Here is a 13830-nt window from a genome sequence, read left to right as displayed (position 1 = left end):
ATACAGGTAGACCAGTAAAAACGTAAAAAATGAACTCTGAGGCTGCTTATAAAAATCAGTAATGTTTATTAACAGTTAAAAATTTCTGTCAAACAAGTTCTTCTGTTCTATTTTAGACAATATTCTTAATCTGTTTCAAATGTTTTAACTTTACCTTGTAAATCTTGTAGTTGCAGAACTGTAAAAGATAATTTATCTTAGACTATGCTATTTTACACAGATTTCAGAAAAGATCATCTTGCAATGTTAAATTCAGAAGTTAGCGATTAGTTGACTTTGTTATTTTGAACCTATATCTTGCAATAGACAAAAAAGTGTAAGTAATAGCAGTGAATTATGTTGTTCCTGTAATTCTTCCTTGGAGAAAACACAGTCTTCAACATCACCAACAGCCCCTCAGATGAGAAAACTATTTAATACATGTCTGGGCTCAGTAATTGATTGTGAGAAGTTAATAGGTTAAATGTAAATAGTGATTCCAAATTCTTTACATTTGGAAGATGCTTAGAATTGGGATTAAACCTTGTCCAGTCTCATTCTTAGATGTAAAATGTTTTTGTCAAAGTAGCCAGTGAACAATAGTAGGTCTTCAAACTGCAATTGAGTGTTGAATGTGATGTTATAAATCTGTTTCTTGATCTCTTAAATGCATACCTAAGAACAGCTGTGGCAACTGAGCCTGAATCTGTCACCAAAAAGATTTTGTGTTTTAGTTTCTTCAGTTGGTTTTTGTATGTGTTTATAAGGAGATACCTGATGGTTTGATTGCAAAGTGAACTGTGACATGATTCTGAATGTAAGGTTATACAGAAACTGTTGTAACATTTAACTTTGTTTAAGTTACTTTGTGCCTGCCTAAGATTACAAAATAGACACTTCACTCTGAATACCAGTTGTGAAACAATAAAGCAAGTGTCTGGATCAGAGCTACAAAATAAAGGAGTGAGCTAACATAATGTAGTTTAGGACTATTTTATTTTTAAGTAATATAACCATGTCCTTTTAATATTAATGTTAATGTCTAATACATTTTTTATTTTAATTTTACTTTAGCCATGTCCTTCAGGGTCCCGTGATTTTCGAGAAAAACAGTGTGCAGATTTCGACAATATGCCCTTCCGGGGAAAGTATTATAACTGGAAACCCTACACTGGAGGTAATCTGTAGCTTGGCAGAGATATAAACGTGACATCTCTGAAAACACTCAGCTGACTAATCTTGAACTTTGATGTTTCAGTAGCCATCTGTTGACCCATTAATTAAAAATACAAAATTCACTAAAGAGCATGTCAATGGAAGGGCCATACTGGTGGTGAACTGGTGTGGTTCAGCTATGAAAATGTGACAGGAAGTGCTATGCAAGAAGAATGCACCACTTCATAGTCTAAAGCCCTTCCCCAGCAGCTCCCTTAGCAGCAGCATGCAGAGACTGGACATGGATGGGTGATCCACTACTCCACTTGGACACTGCAGTGAGGTGTACAGTATAGAAGTCCCCATTGAGTTCCCCTACTTGGAACTCCACCATCCTGGACGGTGTGCATATACATAAGAGCCATTGAGCTACAACAGCTTCCATTGTGTGGGAAAGGACAGTTTTGTTCCCCTGAGCATCTGTATTGTGCTCAGCATAGCTATTTGTGCCAGATTTTTTTTCCATTTTGGGACAGATTTTTTAGATTTAGTTTATGCCAGCTGTGTGCCTATCATCACTTTGATCAGTTAGCTTGTACATTGTATGCCTTTCCCCTACAAATTAAAAGATCAAAGCAGAAAAAAGGTAAGCTCTTTAGGACAAGGAATGTCTCTTACTATGTTTTTGTACAGTATCTGGTACACTGGGCCTCAATCCTGATTGGGAGTTGTGGATGCTACAGAATGTAATATAGATAAATTAATATAATAATTTGCAAATAAATTATACTAATTGCATTGGGAGAGTGCCACAATTACTCACAGCTAAACTGAAGATATATATATATATATATATATATAAATAATATATTTTTTACATCCCAAGACCTAATTTCAAGCTTCTAAGTGTGTATCCCTGAGTCTTAAGAGCTGATGCTATTACTAAAACCAAATTCAGAGCAGTGAGCGGAGGCACCTGTACTGCTTTACATGTTAACTGTAGCAGTAGAAACACAATCATGGATAGATCTACTCTGCAATTTCAGCTTCTTGGGGCAGTTAGCAGCTGACATAAGTTAAAGAAGTCCGCAACTGCTCTAAGTTACTTCACAGGACCAGCCCAGCACACAGTGGCCCTATGACTGACAGAATGCAAAGATGAGCTTTGCAGCTCCTTCTCTCCTGGCTTGTGCTGTTTGTTCTTCAGCCATAGTCAAAAATCTGCCCCACCATTTCTTTCTTTGCCTCTTTTTTGCTCCTTAGAAGAAAATGGAGAGATGGAGAAGGATGGTCTTTTGATTTAGATACAGGGCTAGTCGTCAGTAAACAGGGGTCCTTACTTTATGCCGACTTTCCCACACTTCCTGTCCCCAGTCTTGGGGCTATCCTTGGGCAGGTTAAGCCCTAGCACAGATTAGAGCAACGTCTGGGCTGCTTTAATTTCTGTTTGATTGCCAGTAACTCCCTGACTTACCTCCTTCATCCAGTCACACCTCCTGCCAACTTTATGCTTTCAACAGTTTAGCTAGCTTTGCAGTCATTTTGGCTACTGAAGTGACACAGGATCTGTCCCTCCATTGTTGACTCTAAGGGTCAGAGATCTTGTCTAAGGATTTGCTTTGTAAAAATAGTGGGCCAAATTCTGTTCTCAATTACTCCAGATTACACTGGCATGACTGAGAGGAGAATTTCACTCAGTTAGGATACAAGCAGTATATTCATGATGTATTCTAGAGTTTTGATAATGTGTAAACATTATTTGATTTAAGCTTTGACTGTTATATACCCTTAATAATACCTTAGCTATGTAGTGAAAAACCTTGCTGGCCTTAAATAATGTGATACAAATGTCATGTAAAGACTTGGATTTAATTTTTTTCATGCTTAAGCATGTATAATATGTTTTTCTTCTTCTACATTTTCATCATCTTATAGGCATGATAGGTGTAGTTTTGCCCATACTTGAACCAAACAATGAATGACAGGATCAGGGCAGGGTGCAGATTTTGGTTTTATCTTGTAGCTGATTCATTCTTCGTTTATACAGGAGGTGTTTTTTTTGGGTTTTTTTTTTAAACAGAATGTCTGGTGAGACAATATTTTTCTATTTGATCTCAAGTTTCAATAGCAAGTCTTCAGCAGAACTTCCTATCTAGGAAGTTAATTATCTGATTTTTCCTATACCCTACTCAGAAAGGACCACTGTGATCATCTAGTCTGATCTTCTGGATAATGTTGGCTATAAGACTTCCCTGAATTAATTCTTATTTGAACTAGGGCATGTCTTTTTAGAAAAACATACAATCTTGATTTTAAAATGTCCAGAGATGGAGAACACACCATAACCCTCAGTAAATTCCTCCGATGTTTAATTACCCTCACTGTTAAAAAATGTCACCTTATTTCTAGTCTAAATGTGTCCAGCTTGAGCTTCCAACCATTAGATATTGCCTGCTAAACTAAAGAGCCCTCTTATCAATTTTTTGTTTCCTAGGTAAGTACTTATAGAGTGGTCAAATCACCCTTTAACCTTCTCTTTGATAGAGCTAAATAAAGTGAACTCCTTAACTCTGTCTCTACAAGGCATGTATTCCAATCTGTTAGTCATTCTCTGAAGCCACCCCTATTTCTTAATAGCCTTGTATTATGGACACCACAACTGGACACAGAATTCTAGTAGCAGTCACACCAGTGCCAAATACAGAGGTAATATAACCTCTCTACTTCTCCAGTGTTCCCATTTATACATTCAAGATCATTGTAACTCTTTTGGCCAAACTTTTACATTGGGAGCTCATGTTTAGCTGATTTTCCACCATGACTCCCCAAGTATTTTTCAGGTCACTGCTTCCCAAAATAGAGTGCCCCCCATCCCATAGGTAGACCTACAATCTTGGTTCTTAACAATGACTTTACATTTAGTCATTTTGAAAGGCATATTGTCTGCTTGTGCCCAGAGTACTTAGTAATCCAGTTCTCTCTGTCTTTGTGACCTGTTCTCTTCTTCATTTACCACTCTTCCAGTCTTTGTCTCATCTGCCAACTGAGGATCAGTTGGAGTAGGGCTGTCAAGTGATTAAAAAAATTAATTGCGATTAATCATGCTGTTAATAATAGAATACCATTTAAATATTTTTTGATGTTTTCTACATTTTGAGTTGCAACACTGAATACAAAGTGTACAGTGCTCACTTTATATTTTTTTGTTACTACAAATATTTGCAGTGTAAAAAAGAAACAAAAGAAATAGTATTTGAATTCACCTCATACAAGTACTGTAGTGCAACCTCTTGGTCATGAAAGTTGAACTTACAAATGTAGAATTATGTACAAAAAATAACTGTACTAAAAAATAAAATAATGTAAAACTTTTGAGCCTACAAGTCTACTCAGTCTTACTTCTTGTTCAGCCAGTCGCTCAGACAAACAAGTTTGCTTACATTTGCAGAAGATAATTCTGCCTGCTTCCAATTCACATCACCTGAAAGTGAGAATAGGCATTCGCATGGCACTGTTGTAGCCAGTGTCACAAGATATTTATGTGCCAGATGCGCTAAAGATTCATATGTCCCTTCATGCTTCAACTACCATTCCAGAGGACATGTCCATGCTGATGACGGGTTCTGCTCGATAATAATCCAAAGCAGTGCGGATCAATGCATGTCAGATGCCACCAGCAGAAGGTTGATTTTCTCTTTTGTTGGTTTGGGTTCTGTAGGTTCTACATCAGAATGTTGCTCTTCTAAGGCCTGGGCTACACTAGCCAGCTACGAAAGTGCCATGCGAACGCCTGTTCTCACTTTCAAGTGACATTGTAAATAAGTAGCAGGCAGCATTACCTCCAGCAAATGTAAATAAAACTTGTTTGTCTTAGCGATTGACTGAACAAGAAGTAGGACTGAGTGGACTTGTAGGCTCTAAAGTTTTACGTTGTTTTATTTTTGAGTGCAGTTATGTAACAAAAAAAACCCCTACATTTGTAAGTTGCACTTTTACGACAAAGAGATTGCACTACAGCAGTGGTTTCCAAAGTGGGGTGCTCCAGAGGATCCTTTGGGGTGCACGGCAGGAGGAGCGCCGCTTCCCCCCCCCCTTCAGCAGTTTGGGTGGGAGTCCGAGTCTTTTTTTTTTTTTTTGCTTGGGGTGGCAAAAACGGAAGCATGGCAGGGTGTGCATGCTCAAAATTTTTTTACTGATGGGGTGCACGATCAAAAAAGTTTGGAGACCACTGCACTACAGTACTTGTATGAGGTAAATCAAAAAATACTATTTCCTTTGTTTATCATTTTACAGTGCAAATATTTGTAATAAAAATATAAAGTGAGCACTGTACACTTTGTATTGTGTGTCATAATTGAAATCAGTATAATTGAAAATGTAGAAAACATACAAAATATTTGTATTAAATTTCAATTGCTATTCTATTATTGTTTAACAGTGCGATTAAAACCTCAAATTATCATGATTAATTTTTTTAATCACAATTAATTATTTTGAGTTAATTGCATGAGGTTAACTGTGATTAATTGATAGCCCTAATTAGGAGTCTATCCATTAACCTAAAAATATACTGAAAGCCTGTGTCCTGTTCAGGACATTTTGAATGTAAGTTTTAAAACTGCCTAGCAGGATATTTCTGTTCGTTATCGTATCATAAAAAACAAAAGAAAAGTAACCTAATTAATGATATTATTGCCACTCCATGCTAGCTAGTAATGGTGAAATAAGAATGGAAATCTTTTCTGTATACTTTGTTCATTGCCTACTCTCTACACATCTGAAAAGCTGTGCTCAAGAACTGTGTCTAGTGCCTTGTTATTATATAGTTGTTAGGGATCCTTTTTGGTGCTGTGTGAGATAGCGTCTATGACCTAATTTTTAAAAATTAAGTCTTTTTGTGCTTATAGTATTGTCAGTGGTTGCTGATGGGCATTTAGCACCTCTCAGATGTGCTTGTAAATTATTTGCTGAGCAAACGAGGGCACCTAGACATCCAATTAATGGATTGAAGTAATTAGACATTTAATGTCCTCTTATGTCAACAAAAAAATGAGCCAGCTGAATTCTAAGCAGTCAAGAAAAGGGAGGGCAGGTTAAATTCACTTTAAATTCAGGCCTACATTTCAAAACATTGTTAATTTTATTAGGCATATTGTGAACTTTACTGTATTTCAAAACTGGAAAATACAGTAATCATCGCTATACTAATGTTAGTGCTTTTTAAATAACATCTTTATGTATTTTCAATTGTTCAGCAGGCATTAGGGTGGTATTATCATTAAAGATTCTTTCACCTTAACTCACCTGTAGGCTGTTTTGCTATAATCTGAAGTAATCTTTTTAGAGAGAAAAAAATCAAGTAGAGAAATTACATGGAAGGATTAAAGAAAGCTTCTAAATCTGTCTGTATTCAGATGGGAGAAGAGACTATACATTTCCAGTCTGATTTTGTATGTGCTTTTAAAATTGGTTCTTACCTTTTCAGGAACTGTCCATTAATTTTTTAATTGTTTTGTTGTTTAGGAGGGGTTAAACCATGTGCATTAAACTGCTTGGCTGAAGGTTACAATTTTTACACTGAACGTGCCCCTGCGGTAATAGATGGAACTCAGTGCAATGCTGATTCGCTGGATATCTGTATCAATGGAGAATGCAAGGTTGTGTGTTTTAATAAAAACTACATTTATGGATTACTTCATATTGTCTAGTATTTATCAGCAGTAATTTTGTATAGCATTTTAGTTGCAGTACTTTTTTAAAAAACTTAGATAAAAAAGGATTGTTGACAGTAAAAGTTAATTTCTTACATAAGCAGTGAGCCTGAGACAAGGGAAAGGAAGACTGCAGAAATGAGGCAAATTATTATGAGTTGCAATAAGCTTTCATTAGAAATTGCAGCAGACTTGTAATCAGGGCAGTCACCTCCAGAGCACCCTCTTATGGCCAGAGGTCATTCTGACACATCCTGCCTCTGTTTCCACCTCTTTAAGGCCCCTGAAGAACTGCAGTCCATAGTATTTAAAACATTCCATATCTCTCTCCCTTTAGGTAGGGAGCCCCCCAGCCCTTATTCCCAGAGCTGGGTCACACTTCAGCCACTACTCCGAGACTTTTCCTGACTGCAGCTCAGCCTCCAGGCTCTGACTTCCTCTTGCTCTAGCGGTCCTCCTAGCTGGGATACAACTCCCCTAGTCTGAGGATCATCCTTTCAGGAGTCTTTCCTCTTTCTCTGCAGCATCTACCATAGCTTCCTAACATTCCCACCCTCCCTACACCTTTCTTCTGCCTTTAGAGGGGAATCGGGTGTCCATCAGGCCCCATCAAGACTGGTAACACAGCACAGATGGGGTGGTGCAGTTCCTTCATTAATTAGTGTTTGCTGACCCCAGGCCTCCAACCCCTAAGGAGCAAGCCACCCTATTGCAAGACTAAATTAGAAGCCTTTATTTAGTCTCTTTTGGCTTCTCCTAATCTCTGGTGTCTCTTGGGGGACCAGTAATTGTAGGGACCAGTTGATTAAAAGCATGTGCTTAAGTTCTTTGCTGAATTGAGGCCTTTTTGGGATGAATAGTAGTATAACCATAAATGTGGCAGTAAGTACTCCATCTTTCTTAAATATCATGTAACTGCCACATTTATGGTTATACTACTATTCATCAGGGGTGTGATTTCAGAAAAAAATTATGTCAGCATATAGAATGTTATACAATTATATTATATCCTGCAAAATCTGAAGTGCAGGCAAAAAATGAAAGACCTAATGGAGAATATAGACCTATGAAAAATCTGCAGGGGCTCAGATAGCAAATGATGCCCCTGCTATTCGTTCCAATAAAACGTCAGTTCAGCAAAACACTTAAGCACATGCTTAATTTTAAGCATATGAGTAGTGCTATTGACTTAAAAAAACCCTGACTTCTTTGAGACTATTCACATGCTTAAAGTTAAGTCCAATCTTAAGTGCTTTGTGTAACCAAGGCCTAAAGATTTTTTTTATGATTGAGTCAAAGATAATGAGATCAAATTGTTTCTAACTAAGAAAGGTGACACAATTAGCACCAAAGATTTGCCATGTATTAGCAAACCAAATCACAGAGCAGACAAAAAAATCACAATAAATACTATTCCAGTATGCTAAAAATATGTGAAGATGCTAGAAAACAGCTAATACTTTTGATGATTATTTTAAAACTGACTATGCCAGATATTACATGTATTTCCATAAAAATGGGCCCCATCAGGATTAAAATACAAGGGAATGTATTTGAAAACACTGAATTTAAATCTTTCACACAATTGCAAGAAAAATATAAATTAAAATCAGGAGGTTTGCATTTTCTTACAGTTAAGGTATTATTTAGTAAATGAGCAGAAATGAAGATTAGATTTATTCCCAATAGAGGACTACATAAGGAAACACAGGTTAGTCAGATCTCAGTTTTGCTTTTTGTAATCAGTAAGAAAGTCCAAATTTTTATGATGGTATTCATTTGCCTAGCAGTGAAAACATTTTGAAACTTTAACTTCTGTGATCATATCTGTATTATTTATAAACAAGATGGTAGAAAAATCACATTTTTCCCAGTATGTTCATGTGGTTGCCTTATGTTCTGTTTTGGAGATCAGTTGATTCTTCTTTGTATTATATAATCATCTGAAGACGTGTAAAGCTGCAGTTTTCTTCCTGTTCAGTTTGTCCTCTGTTATTTTAGTTGTTTTTCCATCCTTCCTTCCCAGCATATATTTTCTCCCATTCTCTGGCTGAGGTGAATCCTTAAATCATGCACAGAGATCCCCTCTACATAACATACCACCTGTAAATTTTAATAGCTCCCTTCTCTTCCTGACTCCTCACAGCAGTTCTTCCAATCCAAGCTGCTGTTTTCTTGGTACGTTATTTCCAGGTGGTATTTCCAGGTGGTATTTGTGTAAGTAATGCTGGAGTTTGGATGAAGGAGAGAATCAAATCCAGATAATACAGAAGCTCTCTCTGCATCCAGCTCAGTCTTTCATTCTGCTTGAGTGTCCACTGAACTCACATATTTAAGCTTTTATATGAGTTTGTTGTTATCAGAATAATGTGATGTCACAAATTTAGCTGCATTACTTTTCTGTGAGATGTGAGAAGATGGTCTGTGAAGTGTAAAGGTTTACAAAAATACCACAGAATTTGTTTGTAAGCAGCCATTCAAGGGAGACACAGAAAACAGTGTTTTGTTAGAGAAACCAAAGGTAGAGGAAAATTAGAACATTTGAGGGCACTGTATAGATATTAAATAATAATTGTGTTAAGGTGTAGTACATTAATGTTTGTAAAATACTGTGACATTCTCCTATGAAAAGCACTATAGGAGCACAAATTATTTATTATCAATAAACTAAATTTGGATCATCTCTGATTTCAGAGTCTCCTTTTCTGGTAAGTGAAAATCCTCTTGTGATAGGGGCCACTCAAAGTGAGGTAGGCAAAGGGAGAACTAAATCTCAGATACTAAGGAAGAAATCTCTTGAGAAAATATTCAGTATTTTCAGGTAATGATGCAAGAAACCTCCTGCCTGCAGTAATATTTGTTCTATCCTTATCTGTTCTCAGCATGTGGGTTGTGATAATATTTTGGGATCTGATGCTAAGGAAGACAGATGCCGTGTGTGTGGAGGAGATGGTAGCATATGTGAAGCCATTGAAGGTTTCTTCAATGATTCATTGCCCAGAGGAGGTAAGTATGCAGATATAGATCACTCCCTATCCTGTGATTCACTGTATGAAGGTGGACTGTTGTACCCACATGGAACCTAACTGAAAGTTCAAAACATGGAAGATAATATACTAGTATTTCACAGCCAACATATAAATTAATCAGTGAATTCTGAAACATATGAAGGACTTTATTAATATGTAGAAAGGAGAAACTCATGGCTGCATTTTAGATTCTTGCTATTGTTTTTAACATTTGTCTCTGAGATTTAAAGAGTTCTCTGTTCTCTGTCATGAAAGGCAATATTCAGGTACCTTTGAATCCAAAGCATAATTTATTAATTGCTAGTTTCATCCAGGTAATAATAATAAATAAGGTTTACCTTTACTGTATAGGGTACATGGAAGTGATTCAAATTCCAAGAGGTTCCGTTCACATTGAAGTAAAAGAAGTGGCTATGTCAAAGAACTACATTGGTAAGAGCTGGTTTAAACACAAGAGCTTAATTAACTAGTAATATTTATAAAGTGTTTTTAAGATACTGCAGCAGATTCAATGGTCTGGCTAAGCTTTGCTGGGTGCAGGACCAGGGGAGGTAATATTATCCATCAATTTTAGGTACTTAAATGCCCCCATAACCATAGTATCTGATTACCCCACTATCTGTAATGTACTTAACTTTACAACATTTCTGTGAGGTGGGGAAATACTATTATCTCCATTTTACAGATGAGGAAACAGGCACAGTGAAGCTAAAATGACTTGCCTAAAGTCACACAGGAAGCGTGTGGTAGAGCAGAAAATTGAATTCAAGTCCCAAGTTTCAGGCTGCATCCTTCCTCCCTTTAAAGGTGGCTTTAAACCTGCCTTGTACTCTTCTGATTTTGGGGTCAAACAAGTGCCAACATGATCCATGGAGTAAGAACAGGCTTAAAATCATAGAATCATAGAATATCACAGTTGGAAGGGACTGCAGAAGATCATCTAGACCAACCCCTGCTCAAAGCAGGACCAATCCCCAACTAAATCACCCCAGCCAGGGCTCCGACAAGCCTGACCTTCAAAACCACCACCTCCCTAGGTAACCCATGCCAGTGCTTCACCACTCTCCTAGTGAAAAAGACTTTCCTAATATTCAACCTAAACCTCCCCCACTGCAACTTGAGACCATTACTCCTTGTTCTGTCATCTGGTACCACTGAAAACTGTCTAGATCTGGGGTCGGCAACCTACGGCACATGTGCCAAAGGTGGCATGTGAGCCAATTTTTCCTGGCACGCGGCTGCCAGCCGGGGTCCCGGCAGCCGGCCCTGCTCAGCCCACTGCCGGCTGAGTGAATGGAACCCCAGGCCGGCAGGAGGCAGAGCAGGGCCAGCGGCCGGGACCCCAGACCGATGGCAGGCATGCCCCCCGGCTCCCCCCTCACCACGCTCAGGTTCTGCGGCTCCCGGGAGTGTGAACTGCCGTGGCGCGGGGCCCTGAGCCTGCTGCGGGAGGGGCGGTAGCGGCGGCTTACACTCCCGGGAGCCGCAGAGCCCTAGCGTGGCGAGGGAGGAGCCGGGGAGCGCATGGGGACTGCCGCCCGCATACATCCACTGCAGGAGCCCCCCCCCCGGGGGGGGGCACCGGACCGCAGCCCAGGCAGGCGCACCTCCCAGGTCCCCCCTCACCGCACTCAGGTTCTGCGGCTCCCAGAAGTGTGAGCCACCGCCGCTGCTGCCCCTCCCACAGCTCCCCCCGTCCCGCTCCCTCAGCACTCCATGTGGAGTTTTGCCTCCACGTGGAGCCAGCATCTGACCGGCATGGGCATGGTAAGGGGAGTCCCGGGGGACAGTCAGGGAGCAGGGAGGGTTGGATGGGTTGGGGGCCCTGACAGGGGGCGGGGAGTGGTTGGATGGGGCGTGGGAGTCCCTGAGGTCTGTCTGGGGGTGGGGGTGTGGATAAGGGCTGGGGCAGTCAGGGGACAGGTAGGGGGTAGGGTCCTAGGGGGGCAGTTAGCGTGTGTGGGGGGGTGTCTCAGGAGGGGGCAGTCAGGGGACAAGGAGCAGGGCGGGGTTGGGGGTTCTGATGGGGGCAGTCAGGGTGGGAAGTGGGAGGGAGTGGATAGGCGGGGCTAGGGCAGGGCTCTCCCCTCTTTTTTGATTGTTGAAATATGGTAACCCTAGGCGAGGGAGGAGCCAGGGGGCGCATGGGGGCTGGTGCCCGCATACATCCATTGCAGCCTATAGGAGCCCCCGGGAGGGCCCCGGGCTGCAGCCTGGGCAGGAGGCGTGGGGGGGTGCAGCTGCTCCCCGCTAGCAGCCCCGCTGCCTTTGCAGGGCTGCTGCCCCCCTGCACTGCACTGGCTCCTCCATGGCTGGGGCTTGCTGCTGCCGCAAGCAGGACAGTCTGGCTCTCTGGTGCTTCCGGAAGGTGGCTCCTCCCTGCCGAGCTGCTGCAGTGGCCCAAGCCCGGCAAAGCCAGTGAGTGGACTAGGGGTGGGGGCCACCGGGGTGGGGTGGGGAGGGCTCGTGGGGGGGCTGTGCACCCTCCAGGGGAGTTCTGGGGGCAGGGATGGGGGAACCTGGTCTGGGGAGCAGCCCCTGGGCATGGTTGGTTCCTGGGCAGGCTGGCCCCTGGGGTCTATAAAGGCTCGTTGGGATTTGCCCCTCAATGAACCGATGTGCAGGTGGGGGGGGCGCGCAAGGTGGAAGTTTCACCTAGGGAGCAAAATATCCTTGCACCAGCCCTGCCTCGGGGGTGCGTGCACCCCAGGTTAAGAACCACTGCACTAAACTGATAAGATCTACATTTTAATTTAATTTTAAATAAAGCTTCTTAAACATTTTAAAAAACTTGTTTACTTTACATACAACATTAGTTTATAGACTTATAGAGAGAGACCTTCTAAAAATGTTAAAATGTATTACTGGCACACGAAACCTTAAATTAGAGTGAATAAATGAAGACTTGGTACACCACATCTGAAAGTTTGCCCACCCCTGGTCTAGATCCATCCTCTTCAGAACCCCCTTTCAGGTAGTTGAAAGCAGATATCGAATCCCCCCTCATTCTTCTCTTCTGCAGACTAAACAATCCCAGTTCCCTCAGCCTCTCCTCATAAGTCATGTGCTCCAGCCCCCTAATCATTTTTGTTGCCCTCCACTGGACTCTTTCCAATTTTTCCACATCCTTCTTGTAGTGGGGGGCCCAAACTGGATACAGTACTCCAGATGTGGCCTCACCAATGCTGAATAGAGGGGAATGATCACATCCCTCGATCTGCTGGAAATGCCCCTAGTTACACAGCCCAAATGCCGTTAGCCTTCTTGGCAACAAGGGCACACCGTTGACTCATTTCCAGCTTCTCGTCCACTGTAACCCCTAGGTCCTTAGGTCCTTTTCAGGCTTCACTAAGGACAAAAGAGCAAGCCTGGCTAGATGTTTCCCCAACCTGGTTTACGAAACAGTCAGTTCACAAACATACAAGGCAACACATTTATCAGTCAAAAGAAACTGATGAGTTAGTTGTTCTGCAACCTAATGAACTGACAGTCCTAGAAGCTGTTATGTGGCTAGGCTGCAGATCCACTGATTAGGTTGCTTTGTTGTCCCTTAGCCACAGGAATGCAAATAACTAGCGATGCAAATGCTTGCAAAGGACTGTCTGTGATGTGTGCTAGATGGGAGTGTGGAGGGTAGCTAACCTCCTAGATAAATTAACCCCACCCACCCATAGTTATTTGCTGTAGTGCTGGTACTGGATGTCTGCTTCCCTCTACCCCTGTAATTCAGCAGGATTGTCAGCCTCCTCCCTTTTAGGAGGAAGAGTAACATACTTAGCCCTAGCAATGAGGAATGCTTATTACACTTACTACACTACTCTCCCACCCCTCTTCTCCATCCCACACCAAAAAGTTGTCTTGCTGGTGAAATAGCATCTGTATCTTATAACTGACATTTCAAGCAGAGAGACAGGGTGGGTGAGGTAATATCTTTTATTGGACCAGCTTCAGTTGCT

At 41.2% G+C, this 13830-nt stretch overlaps 1 protein-coding gene across 1 annotated transcript in view; it reads left to right on the top strand.

The window, feature by feature from the left end:
* Positions 1 to 13830, top strand: part of ADAMTS6 (ADAM metallopeptidase with thrombospondin type 1 motif 6) — a 311564-nt gene that overhangs the window by 230384 nt on the left and 67350 nt on the right. The window contains exons 15-18 of the mRNA XM_039545681.1: positions 1054 to 1156; positions 6658 to 6791; positions 9728 to 9851; positions 10226 to 10306. Of these exons, the coding sequence (XP_039401615.1) occupies positions 1054 to 1156; positions 6658 to 6791; positions 9728 to 9851; positions 10226 to 10306 (442 nt within the window). The remainder of the gene's footprint in view (positions 1 to 1053; positions 1157 to 6657; positions 6792 to 9727; positions 9852 to 10225; positions 10307 to 13830) is intronic.

The sequence above is a fragment of the Mauremys reevesii genome, linkage group 6 (genome assembly GCF_016161935.1).
Source record: "Mauremys reevesii isolate NIE-2019 linkage group 6, ASM1616193v1, whole genome shotgun sequence".
Taxonomy (NCBI): domain Eukaryota; kingdom Metazoa; phylum Chordata; order Testudines; family Geoemydidae; genus Mauremys; species Mauremys reevesii.
Note: the sequence above shows the minus strand (reverse complement) of the source record. Positions and strands in the feature narration are given on the sequence as shown.